The 15,303-nt window shown below is 38.0% G+C and overlaps 1 protein-coding gene across 1 annotated transcript in view; it reads right to left on the bottom strand.

Annotated features, from left to right (window-relative positions):
* Positions 1-11,586: 11,586 nt before the first annotated feature.
* The window catches only part of mmp24 (matrix metallopeptidase 24), a 91,092-nt gene continuing 87,375 nt past the window's right edge, over positions 11,587-15,303 (bottom strand). Inside the window, exon 10 of the mRNA XM_037769087.1 lies at positions 11,587-13,338. Within this exon, the coding sequence (XP_037625015.1) occupies positions 12,974-13,338 (365 nt within the window). The 3' untranslated portion in view covers positions 11,587-12,973. The remainder of the gene's footprint in view (positions 13,339-15,303) is intronic.

A 15,303-nucleotide genomic window follows, 5' to 3' on the forward strand; every position in this document is an offset into this window, starting at 1 on the left:
GAATATATTGAATGAATTCCTGTATATATTGAATGAAATCCTGAATATATTGAATGAATTCCTGTATATATTGAATGAAATCCTGAATATATTGAATGAAATCCTGAATATATTGAATGAATTCCTGAATATATGGAATTAAATCCTGAATATATTGAATGAAATCCTGAATATATTGAATTAAATCCTGAATATATTGAATTCAATTCTGAATATATTGAATGAAATCCTGAATATAGTGAATTAAATCCTGAATATATTGAATGAATTCCTGAATATATTGAATTAAATCCTGAATATATTGAATGAAATCCTGAATATATTGAATGAAATCCTGAATATATTGAATTAAATCCTGAATATATTGAATGAAATGTGAGAATATGGAATGAAAAACTCAACAACAGTCCAACAACTTTCTGATTCCCTTTCAGAAGATCTCTATCTTCTCCACCACCTCCTCAACATCCCATACTTCCTCATTTCATTAAACCTTTAAAATCACATTCCTGTGGTCCTTGCTAGTGAAAAATATATTAACAAAAATATTAATGAAACGGGAAAAAAATGTACCCTGAGATATTCAACAAAAATAACTTCAGCTGAAGCAAAAAAAAACCCAAATACATAAAATCTTCAGCTTCACAAGAAGTAGCTAAATTCAGACTAGCATTTTACCTTCCCAGCCTCACCTGACTGGAACCTTCCACCTGCACAGGTAAGCTTAGGAGGTAAACAGGTACAACGCATCAACAATCAATTATGCACCAAATGTAACAAAATTTCATTCACTGCAGAGTAACTTCACCTCTCCTCCCCAGGTCTAACAGTGCCTAGTCCCTCACTGCTGAGAGCACCTAATAATGCAAACCTGTTCTCACTATCAGTGATTTAGTAGCTGATCAACACCAACATCACAGACAGAATCACAACAGGAAAAAACTGAATGGAGAGGAGAAACCTTTCTAACCTAGTGGCACTAGTGAACTCCACATCGGTAACTTTAACTTTGGTAAATAGTGACTACGTGATAAAGTCTGAAAGAAAAAGCCTGAAAGCTGACGTGATGATCCATTTGGCCAAAATAGGCGAAGTGAAAACGCCAAACGACACATTAAATTGCCATGAAATTGAAATGGTGCTGGGAGGCATCAGCATCTACAGAGCCAGTCTGTCCAGTCCCATTACTGGGCAGGTGGTTGAACATATTGCATTTCACCAGAGGAGGTGCATATAGATCCCTGAAGTGGTATTTCAGCAAAATATCACAAGGCAGATTTATTATGCACATCTGGTAGATTTATACTGCACATAATCTCACAGATGTCCCAAAACTGTTAATGGACTTGCAGAAATTATTAACATGCGTCCTCAGTGATCGGATCACAAGTGGACAGCTCTAAGTACAGGTGTGAAGGCACTCAAGACGCATTGAGATCCGATCTCTCAGACCACATTCAGAGGTGGTCTGGGTCACATATGGCCACATTCTTTTAGCAGTGTGTACGTGAAAGTGTCCTGGGCCACATTAAGGACCGCCTACTCACCTGACGTCCCGCTGGGATCCGCGGGGTCTCACTGTGCTCCTCAGGTGAATAAACAGGCAGACGCGAGCGCTCGTCTGCCTCGCAGCATGAAAACGGCCTCTGTGCTCTTCTGTATCCTGTTGGTATAACTGTATTTTATTAAAATATATCTTATTTATAGGCTACATATCTAGTACAGACTATCAGACTAGGCACAGGAAGTGCAATATTATCATACTGTTGGAAATGTGGCAGTGTTTTTGTTCTGCTGCTTTGCTGCTGACACCCGCCCGTCCGGCTAAACAGTGCACTACAAGATATTTCTGAAAATATTTGAAGTGAGAAATTGGCATTACAGTAACAGAATATTGATTCATATTTGATCAGTGCTGCCTAGTTTGACCGTTTGGTTGGAGTTCGCGAGTGATTGACAGCTGCTCAGAGACGGCAAGGCTCCAGCTCGGATCTGATTGGTTGTTTTCCTCCGGTCTGTGAAATCTTGCAGATGCCATTAGGAGCACCAGAGGATGCCGGAAGACACAGAGACACATCATTTTTTTTTTTTCAAATTAACTGTCTCATGCACTACTGTCAAGATATAGTTTTATGACTTTTTTAATCAAATTTGCCCCAATTCTACCCACTGCAGCTTTTAACCAAGTAGTTTTTTTGCCTAAACCTAACCAAACGTTACACCACGTTAACCATGTGTCATTTTGCGTATATCTACAAGCGTAATATGAGGCTGATATGAAACGCATTCATAAAACATATTTTTGGATCTGAAACATCGACATTCAAGGTATCACAGAAACGTATAATGCCAATTTTTTCTGGCGACTGTGTTGCTATGACTGCAGATTCAAGACTGAAATCAAAGAGAACAGATCTGGATATCACTGAATTACTCAAATAATGAGCATGTGTGTCATCCATGAAAAACAATGTTACAAACAACAAAGATGGAGAATGAAGTTTTAACTTTTATTGACATTTCATTGTTAACAGAACATGGTGTTATTGGTATATAATTGGCGTGGGACAGTAAAACCAAACCAAACAAAAACCCATCTCTGCTCCAGTAATGTTAGCATTTTAAATAATCAAACTTTGTCGCATTAGAAATAAAACTGAAATTACAGAATAATCTTCTCAAGTAATAAATGTAAACATGCCTATCCAATATAAGCATTGTCATAATAATGGTATAACATTATGTGCAAAGGATGATGACTTTCATCTTAAATAAGAGAGAAATAAAAATACAAATCTTTTCAAAAGCTTTTGTTGGTATATTTACATGAGCTGATATTTGCTATCCGACTGGAGAGGACGTGATGACTCTATAAAAAAATTCCTCAAACGAAATGGTGCATCATTTTGCATGTAAAGAAGTGAGAGAAGGTCCGATTTTTTTCATTTTGATTTTATAATCAACCCATTTATTCAAAAAACCCCAAACCAAACAAAAATCATAAGGTATTTACAGGAAACTTTAATTTTTCTTTGTAAGAAAAACTAACTGAAATGAATCTCTCTTAAAGCTATATCTGATAAAATCTCCCTAGTAGTAGTAGTAGTAGTTGTGATGTTATCCAATCAATATCAATATATCTTCAAAAAGTCTGCCCAGACTACCTTTGATATGTTTTTATTCACCTACGTATACATTTTTTTTAAGAAAAGAGAACGTTGGAAACTAAAGGCAACAACAGGCAAGTTAAAGGAAGACTTAGCCACGTGAAGCCACATTCCAAACTCACAGCAACGTTTGCCAGAGATGAGTTTGTTCTGTTTTAGCTGCAATTTGTGCAGATGCACTAAAAGTCATGAAATGTGATTTTAGTTATAAAACCATTTATGGAAGAAAAGTTTTAACTCAGTAGGTGGACCCAAAGAAGGAGTTATATCAGATCAGCGTTAAATGTGAAACTATTTAAAAAAACGGGTGGACAGTTTGAAAGTTAGATTACTTTTTATTTTTTAGGCCATTCATGGTCTTGGATGTAGCTTAACAAAGGAACTGTAGTCTAGAATACAAGAAGGCTAAACTCAGCCCAGTCACCAGGAAAAAGTCATTGTACGTTTCTGCAATCCACGGATATGTTGAATGTTGACTTTTTTCTTTTTGCATTCGTTGCGTTGCGTTGTGTTGTTACGTTGTGTTGTTACGTTGCGTTGTTACGTTGCGTTGTCATGTTACATTGTTACGTTGCCTTACGTTGTAATGTTACATTGTTACGTTGTTACGTTGTTACATTGTTACATTGTTACGTTGTTACGTTACGTTGTTACGTTACGTTGTTACGTTGTTACGTTGCGTTGTAACGTTGCGTTGTAACGTTGCGTTGTTACGTTGCGTTATGTTACATTGTTACGTTACGTTGTTACGTTACGTTGTTACGTTACGTTGTTACGTTATTATTTTAACTTCAACCAAGTAGTTGTGTTGCCAATCGTTCAAAACGTTACCCACGTGTCATTGTGTTTCCGCCAACGTGATACACGGCTGATAAACGTATTCCTGAAACATATTTTTGATTCAGAAATGTTAACATTAAACATATCCCATGGTTTGCAGAAACATACAATACTGTACGCACGTTCCGGTGCCTAGGTTGCGCAAACTATATTCACTTTTATTTTTCTGATTCCATAATGTCCTATAGGATAGTTTTTTTTTTTTTTAAGTTTTTTTTTTTTTTTATCTGAATATTAAAATAGTTTCTGTTTGCTGTAATCATTCCTCCTCTTCATAATGGCTATCTCCTCCAATGGAAGTGATGGGGAACAAAACCATATTTGTTGAATTATATGCTCGCCTTTAATTCAAAACAATGCAGAAAGACCTGCAGTGCACCGTGTAAAATACAGTCACTTTGGTAAAAGGTTATGGTACCAATTAATTGGAATTAGATTAAAGTGTACCGACTGAACACTGTCCATTTTCACTAGAATTAGTCCTTATAACCTTTTTCATAGTTACATATCTGTTCATTCTTTAGGAAATTATGGGAAATTAAGGAAAAATGTAACATTGTTTCCGAGATGTCCACAGTGACTTCCACAAATGTTTCTATAACTAGAAACAAACAAATCTGCAAGTGATGGACTGAAGGTATGGATTAGTTTTCTGAATTTATCGTAATGCAGATGTACCATCCTTGGCAAGTGTCACCCCGGTTTGGGAGTGGCGTTATCAGATAACTAAGTCTAACTTTAAAGGCAACTCACTGTTGTCCAAAACCACCAGAACATCACCAGACCTGGGACAAAATGACCCCGAGGTGAAGACACCACCAAGCACAGCTACTCTGCTCCTTTTAAGAGGAGACTCTAATGCTAACCTCGAGCAAAATTGTTTTGTTCTGAATGTATCTGCCCGTCACAGTGGAAACCAAGCTCCTTCATTACTCCTTTGAATTGAAAGTAATGCTTACATGAAGGATGCACAGTAAGTGGTGTGAAATGGCCAAAGAGGAGGAATGTGACATTGAGAAAGACGAGGATTAACTGGTGGCAGGTGTGGACGCCGAGACAGACAAGTCCAACAAAACCGGTGTGTGTTTCGGTGCCAGTTTGTCCCAGATCTGCGTACAATAACCATAAAAGAGGCAAATCTTCAGAGGACCCTTTGCCCTCTGTGACAAGTACAGTTGAATAAATAAGTTTCAAACAGAAGAGCGGTGGACAGACAGTGTCCGCCACACAGGTCAGAAATCTCATGTACATATATTTTGTCTTTATGTGTGTTCCATAAGTAATATGAATAAGCGACAATAAATCACGACAGTATGTTTTCTTCAAGTACCCTTCTTCCATTTCCACAAACAGACATCTGCTGAAATACACTGTACTTTTGTAAACTGCTATTCTTCTGTAAATCTCAGTAAATATATACACAGTTTCAGACTTTTCTCCCAGAATGTAAAAGGAGAGTGGTGCCCCTTTAATGCAGAACAATTTATTTAAATGTGTCTGAGTTATTTTTTCAGGTAAAACATGATGTATATAGAACGTTTTACCTGCTCACCACCCCCCTTTGTTAAAAGTCAACACATTTCCATTAAGTACTGCAGGCCACTCAACAACCTCCACAAAGTGTCCTTTAATAAAACCCACTGTAACCTGATGAAGATGATGTGAGAACAGGAGTCATTCGTCGTCAAAAGCAACATCGGGGTGGCAGGAGCCTAAGAAAAATAAAATAAAATCAGGCAACCAACCAAAAAGTTGCCGGCTTTAACGCCCCAAAAAACGCTGTAGAAATCAGCATAAGGAACTGCACGAGAAGTGCTCTTTCATCTACTGCTGAAGTGCCGTGAAGCAAGGCACTTAATCCCCGATTGCATCAGTGCAGCGACTCAGCGGCTTGCGACACATAAGGAGATGAATGGTGGTTTAATCTGCCTGTAAAACCTACAGTAAGTACCTGATAGCAACACTGAAGTTAAGTAATAATCCTGTATGCGAGTTATTTACATTATGAATGAGCACCGAGAACAACAATGATGGCGAGAGTGAGTGAAATGAATTAGGTGATATTATTATTACATGTTGAAGTGGGATGGAAACCCCCCGTTAGCTCGATGAAATGTTTCCCCCCTCAGGGAGAACACACCGAGGGAAAGCTACGGCTCTCCCCTCCCATCATCGCTCATGTTAAATCACAAACCTGCAACGCTTCACAACTAGCCTGGAGCTCTGCTATATTTACAAAGTGCACCAGCGTCCAGTAGAGACACCAAACAGCTGATAACCACCTTAAAGTACAAGGATCACATAATATCTACCCCCTTTCTTTGCCTGTTTCGTCTAAAGAAGTGCACAAAAGCAGAAAACCTGAAGTGTTTTTTTTATCAATAAAAGTTTCAGCTGAGAAATAAATTAACTGATAAAATAAGTAGAGCGTTTTCCCCCGGAAAATTAAGGAGGACGATCCACAAATTAAAACGTAACACAGTGATATCAAGATAAACAGTCCGACAATGGAGCCTTTTTAAACTACTACAGTACTCAGTGTCATTTTCAGCCTAATAACTCCACATGAATGCTAGTTTACTGTAAGTACACATACAGAATCATTTCCATTCCCTGTCAATGTACACAATCTGGTTTTCTAATAATCTGGTCACATGATGATATTCAATGTTTTGAACCATTGTCAAGAAGTCAAATAAAAATAAAGAAGAGTGACTGTCCAGCTTACTTTGAAAGGAAGTCCTTGGTATAGGATAGCAGTCTGGAAAATATCCGAGGCACTCTGATTGTGAATTAAAACTCCTTTATTCAGACGTGGATAACACCCACCAACGCGTTTCCACTCAACAGGTCTTCATCATGGTGTGTAGTTTGCTGAGAACAGGTGTTCAAATTTTAAATCTAATCAGGGGGTCATGTGACCTGAGTCACATGACATGAGAATGCTTAAATGTTTACCTGAAAAATGACTTTTTTAATTATTAATTTATTGTCAAAATAGTTGCTGTTTAATGTTCCATCAATCGAGTAATCCATTAATCGATTAATCGTTTCTGCTCTAGTGACATAATTAATATGAATATTCAGTATGTGTTCATTATGGGAATATGATCCCTAGTGGGAAAATAAATCCTAACAAAATTTACAGTGCAGCACTCCCAAGTTTTTCTTCAACTGTTAAGAAATTTTGAGTTAATCACCATTGAAAGGTTTCATTCCAAAATGATGGACGTCCTCAATGAAAGAAGCAGTTCATCAATAAATATTTTAAAAAAGCTGACATTAGTGCAACTTTGACAGTAATATTTTCCAAATTAACTTCAACTATAAGATCCATAAAAATTTGTTAGGATTTATTTTCCCATTTTTCAGGTAAACATTTGTTGTTTCCAGCTTCTCAAATGTGATTATTTGCTGCCACATTTATGTCTTATATATCCGGGGTCTACATTTCAAGTATTTGATCTTAAAAATGTTCAGAAAATGAACAGTAGCAAGACTGGCATAGTCCTAATAAATCCAGATATTTAAATTTACCAGTCTACAGCTGTCTGTCAGTAAGGGCTTCAACTTAAAAATAATGAACTTATTGCTGAGTGTCAAAATCATATCATAATTTCTATTGGCCCAGAGCTAACATGGGTGGGAGTAATGGACCAGATATGCTTGTTTCATTGGTGCAAATGGTCCCCATCTGTAAATATGCACAATTAATGACACAGCACAGTTTTATCATTTATAGCAAATTATTTTGTGGACCCCCTGATAGAGTGCCACGGACCCCACTTTGAGAATCACTTTTGTATATGATTTTAAACTGATTATCTTTGGGCTGTTGGTTAGAAAAAAAAGGTGTCAAAATCATTTGAAGATCATCGCTATTCTCGGACATTTCATATTTAAAAATGATTAATTGATTTATCAAGAAAATAATCGTCAGATTAATCAATAAAGAAAATAGCTGTTAGTCGCAGCCTTGCATGTGAGCTTTAATTTCATCCAAATGTTGGATTATCTCCTTTAGGAATGCAACTTTTCAATTTTACTCACTTAAATTTTCAAATGTTATAATATTTATGAAACTCCTATCACGCAGCTCTGTCTGGACCTTCATACTCCAGCTGAGAAAACACTAAGAGAAAGACAAGTTTCGTCCAATAGGCAATTTTCTTAAGATAGACATTCATGTTTCCATAAACTCACACAACCCTGTCTGTATATACTCTATATAGGCTTAAAGGTAAAAGACGCTTGTTCTGTGTTTATTGTACACCCTCGAGGATCAAATACATGTTTTTTCCCCCCACCGAGTCAAAACAGCGCTGTAGGGATATTGAACGACATCGATTTGTGCTGAATGCTGCTGCGTGTGCTGAATTGCTCTCGACAGCAGCAAGTAATTGCACGGATATGCGTCGAGAACACATTCAATTACTGCGGGACAGAGAGCTCGGTGAGTGAGGTACAAAGCTGAGCGAATGAGAACAAGAGCAAGGGGAGAGGTAGGGAGAGAGAGAGAGACACACAGAGGCAGGCATCATGTACTCTTTTAAATGTAAAGTAGCCTTGAGAATGATGTGGAAAGACACTGACTGCATTATTAGTGGGTGGATGTATATATGGATAGTTCATATTCTCAACCCAAAGAGAGACATTTAAATCTTCAGAGTTATACAGACAGTCTGGAGAAACAGTGACTCACTTAGGATGTCCCAATTTACCCTGCAACAGTGATTTCTAGCCCGGGGTAGGAGGTCATGGATGGGGGACTCCAAACTCCCTCTGGGGAGCCGACTCGCCTCTGAGTGAACCATTATGAGTCATATTGGAGTTAATGACATTTAAATTAGCAGCTCGTGTATTATGCTGAGTTAGAACTGCAGTGCTGCTGTTTTAGAAGATGTGGTGAGGATTGGAGTGTTACGTAACAGCCCAGTCGCACAGCAGTTCGTGAAATAGTCATGAAATGTTGTTTATTGATTCGTGTACATAGACGCAAATTTCTCTTTTTTTTGGTGATGGTCAGCACGGAATCAATTCATATGTAAACCACGTAATTGTGAAACAGGAAGTATAGAGAGCGACGGACACTGCATAGGGAGGACGTCGGGGTGGATGGGTGGGTCAAAAAACACAGGACTTTCACCAAGGAGACTGTTAACGCTGACATGCTGTTCGTCTCCTGAGTGAAACCAGAAGTCAAAGTTGATTTATTTGTCACGTAACTTCCGTACTTAAGTTACGCCTCTTCTGGTGTTATTTTAACCCAAACCCTGATGTTTTCCTAAACCCAACTAAGTAGTTTGGTTGCCTAACCCTAACCAAGTCGATCTATTCCTAAACCTAACTGAGTAGTTTTATTTTGAAAAGACTGGAGCGGAAATTGACACTTGTGTAATGTGTTGCAGGACATTTGTAGGGAAAATTACTAAAAATACGTTGTTGAAAGTCGTGCTGAGCATCACGGAAAAAAGGAAAATTTGTGTGTATGTACATGAATCAAAAAGATTAAATTTCGTGATTATTCCACAAACTGACGTGAGACTGTGCTGTACATAAGGTGCCACAAATCTACCTTTTGTGCATGCATCGCTCCCTCTACAGGGTCAATTGGATAAATCTTTTCATCAAAGTGGAACACAGGAACTTTACATGTTGGCATCCCAAAATGGCAGCTGTTTAAAACATCCAAACCTCCCCGAAAATACTCAGATATTGTGCAACAACTGCTTGTTTGTGTTTACCAAATGGGCCAGAAGTGATGAGAGAGGAAAAATATTGTTCGATACATTTTATAATTTTTTGTCTTTTTGATATAGGAAAAGTGACCACACCTAAGCCATTAAGAGTCAAAATGACATGGTCTTATCTAATATAAAACTGTTCCCTTTTGCAGGTTGTTGTACTTAAATTGATGTAAATTGAAAGAAATTTCAAGTCTTGTCAAACAGAAACACATACAACCTACAGTATAAGTTATCATTCCTGTAAAGCCTAGAGGCAACTTAGAGAAACTGCCGATCATCAAACACATTTTAGCTCACGTTCCAACACAACTTGTCAAACGTGAAACATGTGGTAACAGCTAATGTTCCTTAGTACACAAAAAGTAACACAAATGTGTTTAAAATGTGTCGACAAAATCCTGCTGAGGAGTAAAATTCAACAATTTAGAGCCAAAGACGACAAGAAAATTTGGCACTTTTTGACTATAACTGGAGACAAATTACAAACTTCTTAGTTTTAACCAACAATTAAATCATAATGAAAGCAGCCTGACTGAACGTGGACAAGCAACCTGGAGTGTTAAGCAAACTGGACGAAGATGGTGTATTGATAAAGACATTGTGAGATGCTGGACCTCAAAAGATGAAAAGAAAGACAAGGTAAGTAGATGATGAGGCTAGCACAGATGGATGGAGATGGTAAGATTAAATAGACGGAGAGGATGAACCAACTGAGAGAGGAGAGGCCAGATGGACAGTGAAAAAAGACAGAGGGAGGACAGTAGGATTAAAGCCAGGGATGTGGAGGGCGAGTAGCCCCTATTACAGCTTTGTGAACAGAAGTACTTCATTAAGTTTGGTCGATGTCGCCGTGCTGCAGACAGCATACTAATACAGACCAACATATATCCTCTGTGTACCTCCCTCCCCCTCTGCCTCCGTTTCCCTGTATTCAAACGCTCCCTGTCCCTTTACTTTCTCTTTCCTCCCTTTTTGCATCTTGAAGAGCCTCCCTCCTCGCTAGAGCGAGGGAACAGAGAAATACAAAGATGAGGATAAAGACAGACTCAAGGAACAAACTAAACCAACTAGTTCAGGTCGGGGCCCGTATTTATCAAACTTCTAAGAGTTACACTTAAGACCAAGGATTAAAAAAGTTCTTCGCTGAGTGTTCAGACACATTTGTCAAGCAACTTACTCCAACTTACAGCAAAGTGTAAGAGTAATATTAAAGAGATGCTTTCAAGTGATTAATCACATGCATATTCAGAGCAGCATACGGAAAAGTATTAGGGCCAGGCAGGAGGAATACAATGAGAGGAGGAAGATATTTTATTTTGCATTTTGAGAATAAAGTCACAATGTCAAGAATAAAGTTGAAATGTTGAGAATAAGGTCCAACTTTCAGTATTAAATAAAATCAGAGGAAGACTTTTTTTTAATTTTGAGAATATGTCAAAATGTCTAGAATTAAGTCGAAGTGTTGAGAATAAAGTTGATTTGTTAAGAATAAAGTTGAAAAAACATTTCAAGAATAAAGACAAAAACTACTAGCGTTAGCGTACATACTGGAATTTTGAATTTATTCTCGATATTTCAACAACAACAAAAATTCTCCCTCCTCTCATTTTTTCTCCTTATGCCTGGCCCTAATATTCTTCTGTAGCAGGAAGAGCCAATCAGACACAAGGATTTACCCCACATCTCTAATATTGTTCATTGTTAAAAAAAAAGAAATCCTTGTAGTAAATGTGCAAAAGCTGTGCGAAATCCTTGATTTCTCAAGTAGCAATTAAAATGTAAAATTATTAGTTTCATAAATATATAGTATATAAATAGGGGTGAATTAATAGGAAATTGGCTGAAATGGAAAACAATTCCACTGCAAGAAATTCTGCAGTGTGTAGAAAAGGTATGTCAAAGAACTTGAATGCAACAGCTTTGTTGTTGTTTGCACCACTGCTACATGCCAAAAAAGACAAAGTGGTGTAAAGTCCAATCAAATGTTCAAATAAAATGCAAATAGTGGGCTAAAATGACTTTTTTTTTCAGAATAACACTCAGCAAATGTATTACTCATCGTAACCAATGATGTTTTGTACAATCACTAAAAACATAAGCAGCTTTTATTTTGAAATTTGTGAATAGGAGTAAAAGTTTCAGTTTGATAAATATGAGCCCTGGTTGTGTGCAGCTTGTTAAATAAAAGCCATTGTGTTACGCCTGTTGAGACAGAGGTAAGGCTGTTGAACTGTCATTCATCTATTCTATCATTATATGCCGATGACTAGTTATTCTACATCTGCGAAAACCCATCAGTCCAAGCTGTGTAAATCAAAGCAGGGGGAGTTTTAAGCTGACAAAGGTCTGAGCTAATGGTGGTGAAGATGTATTTTTTTGTTGTCTGCGGTAAAAAAAGAGAGAAAAGGTCCTCTTTGACAGTTTTACAGCTCCATACAAGTATAAATAATTTAAATTAAATTCAGATCGACAGAGAGATCCTTGGTTTTCTTTTAGTTATGGCCTTTCTACCTACATTTTATCTTCAAGTTTGATATTTTTAAACCATTTCTTTTCTTTTTTTTTCATTAAATTTCATCTAACTTAATAGTTGAAATAGTTCACGTGCACAAGTTGTTGTTAGAACAAACTTGGAGGTGGCGTCTGGCTTTAAGGAGCATATTTATTCTGCCCCAAATCCTTTTTCTTTTTCTTTTCACTGAGAAGGAGGGTCGTGTTGTAGGTCCCAGAAGTAATAGTCAAAGTTCAGTGTCACTCATAAGACCCCGTTTCATTTAGCCAGAGATGTTGTGGACAGATCAGGTGTGTTATCTGTCCTTAGCCAATCAGATCCTCCTTTGCGGACTTGTTCTTGCTGTCCTCACCCATGTTTGTTTTAAGCGTCCATTCCTAGTGAGGAACGGGAAAAGTCTAAATCAGTATCCTTGCTGCTCTATACTGAAGTGCTTGAGTCACAAGACAGGCACGAATCTCTCTCTCACACACACACATACTTGCATACACACACTCTGAGCCAATGTCTAAATCTACTCCCGAATAGCATCATCATTGTCCGACCTATTATCACTAGCTAGCACAATTAGCATTTTTCAGCATTGACTTTCCAATGTTTTTTGCTAGCGTTCTCGGCCATTAGCTAACATAAGCTAGCTGACAGTTTAACGACTGCTTGACGCCTTCAATCCATGAACTTTGACCTCTTCAAAGCACAGTTGCCTGTCATACCCACTCCTGAACAGGGTATTTGTAGTAGTGCTGCGTCATGGTGTTCTGCTGCACTCCTTTGTTTTTAAACTGGAATATTGTGTACACCAGCACCAGAATGCACAGCGACAGAATGCAGGGGATCACCACGGCGATGGCGTTGACCGTCGTTGGGACGTCGTTGATGGTCACCATGATGTCCACATCGTCAAGGGGCAGCTGGCGGTCTCCGCGGTTACCCTTGCTGCCAGAGCGCTCCATGTCAGACTGGTCGCAACCCATCCAGTCGCGCAAGATGGACTTGGGGTATCCGGATTCCACGTTCAGCTTCTGGTTGTCGAACTTCCAGTATTCCTTCCCCTTGTAGAAGTACGTGTAGTCTGAAGACGGCAGGATGAGTGGGTGGGTGGGAGGAAAGAAAGACAGAAAGGTGGGTAAAGGAAAAAAAGAAGGAAAAGAACAGAAAAGAGAAATTAGTGGAGTTTTGTGAGGGAGACATAAAGGTTTGAAAATATTTAAGCATTCAACATACAGCTTACAAAACATAATTTAATATTAGTGCTGTCAAAGTTAACGCAATAATAACGCGTTAACACAAATTTGTTTTAATGTCACTAATTTCTTTAATGCATTAACATAATCAATATTTCGGAGGTTGGAGCAGGCTTTTACAGATAGAAAGAAGACACCACTGTCATATGAAACTAGAAAACCTAAGGAATATATTGGTACCAACCATGTCATACTAGGTTGTTGCGAAGTAACGCTCCAAACTTGTGCTAAATTTTGCAGAAGAAAAACTGGCATGGCCATTTTCAAAGGGGTCCCTTGACCTCTGACCTCAAGATATTTGTATGAAAATGGGTTCTACCCACGAGTCTCCTCTTTACAGACATGTCCACTTTATGATATTCACGTTCAGTTTTGGTCAGTCATAGTCAAGTCAGCACACTGACACACTGACAGCTGTTGTTGCCTATTGGTCTTGAGTTTGCCATGTTATGATTTGAGCATATTTTCTATGCAAAATGTAGTACCTGTGAGGGTTTCTGGACAATAATTGTCATTGTTTTGTGTTGTTAATTGATTTCCAATAATAAATATATACATACATTTGCATAAAGCAGCATATTTGCCCACTCCCATGTTGATAAGAGTATTAAATACTTGACAAATCTCACTTTAAGGTACATTTTGAACAGATAAAAAATGTGCAATTAATTTATGATTAATCCAGATTAACTATTTTAATTGATTGACAGCCCTACAATAAACTGATCAAAAAGATGTCAAAATAACGACATCATGATGCCGATTTGTGAAAAGTCTGAATTCATGCTTTATCAGGTCTGTCTGCAAGACGACAAGAAAACAACTTTTAAAAATGCTTACTTTCTGAATGGAGTTTGAATTTCGCGTTGCATAATTCACGTTGATTCACGTCTTTGCATTGATTTTGAATGTAATCGCGCCACCCGAAAAGTTTGCTACGCATTTGGTGAGAACAAACCACCCTGGACACCAAAATTCCACGACACCACCTTAAACATCCAACTTACAAATTCAGCTTTGCAACTCCTCCAACCTTTGAAAATGGTGATTGTGATTGTAAAATCACAAGAACTGAGACCAAATATCACATCATATCTAAGATCTGGAAGCTCCGTGTTTCATCAATTCCTCAAAAGCTCACTCTCAGGAGACAAACACTTACATCCAGTGACAAACACAGTCCTTCACCCTTTAAAAAAAGCTTCTTCTTTAACTGAAAAACATCCATCAGCGTCCTCAGCTCCCCCTCTCAACTCTGGTAGATCCCTGGCTGTGACGCAGAATCTCATTAGAAGCAATAACATTTCTATTGTGACACAGTGGTTATAGGCAGCTACAGTATTTCAGTCCCAGCAGTGGTTGTTTTTATTGAAGGGCAATATTATGTAATGCCTGTGAGACAGACACTGTAGCTGGGAGACAAATGGGATGGTATGTGAGTGAGAGATACAGGAGGGGGATGGGAGGTAGGGGGCGAAAACATGAAGTGATTCATCCTCACCAAACACACAGTCTCACACATACAAGCAGATGTGATGACGAGCTGCAATAAGTGCATGTAAGTGTTAGCTAATGTTAGTATTTTATTAAATATCAGCAGGTCTGTGTTTCTTCCTAACAACTACATAAAGACAATTTTGTTGGTTCCTTTTATTTGTTCACATTTATTCTTCAATGAAGTGCTCTGTATTTATATTTAGGGATGCACCAAGACCGGATCGAATATCGGGTCGATACTGACTCAAACAGCTCTATCGGATATCGGTGACAATGGGGCCAATCTATTCAATTCA

The sequence above is a fragment of the Sebastes umbrosus genome, chromosome 1 (genome assembly GCF_015220745.1).
Source record: "Sebastes umbrosus isolate fSebUmb1 chromosome 1, fSebUmb1.pri, whole genome shotgun sequence".
In the NCBI taxonomy this organism is placed as follows: domain Eukaryota; kingdom Metazoa; phylum Chordata; class Actinopteri; order Perciformes; family Sebastidae; genus Sebastes; species Sebastes umbrosus.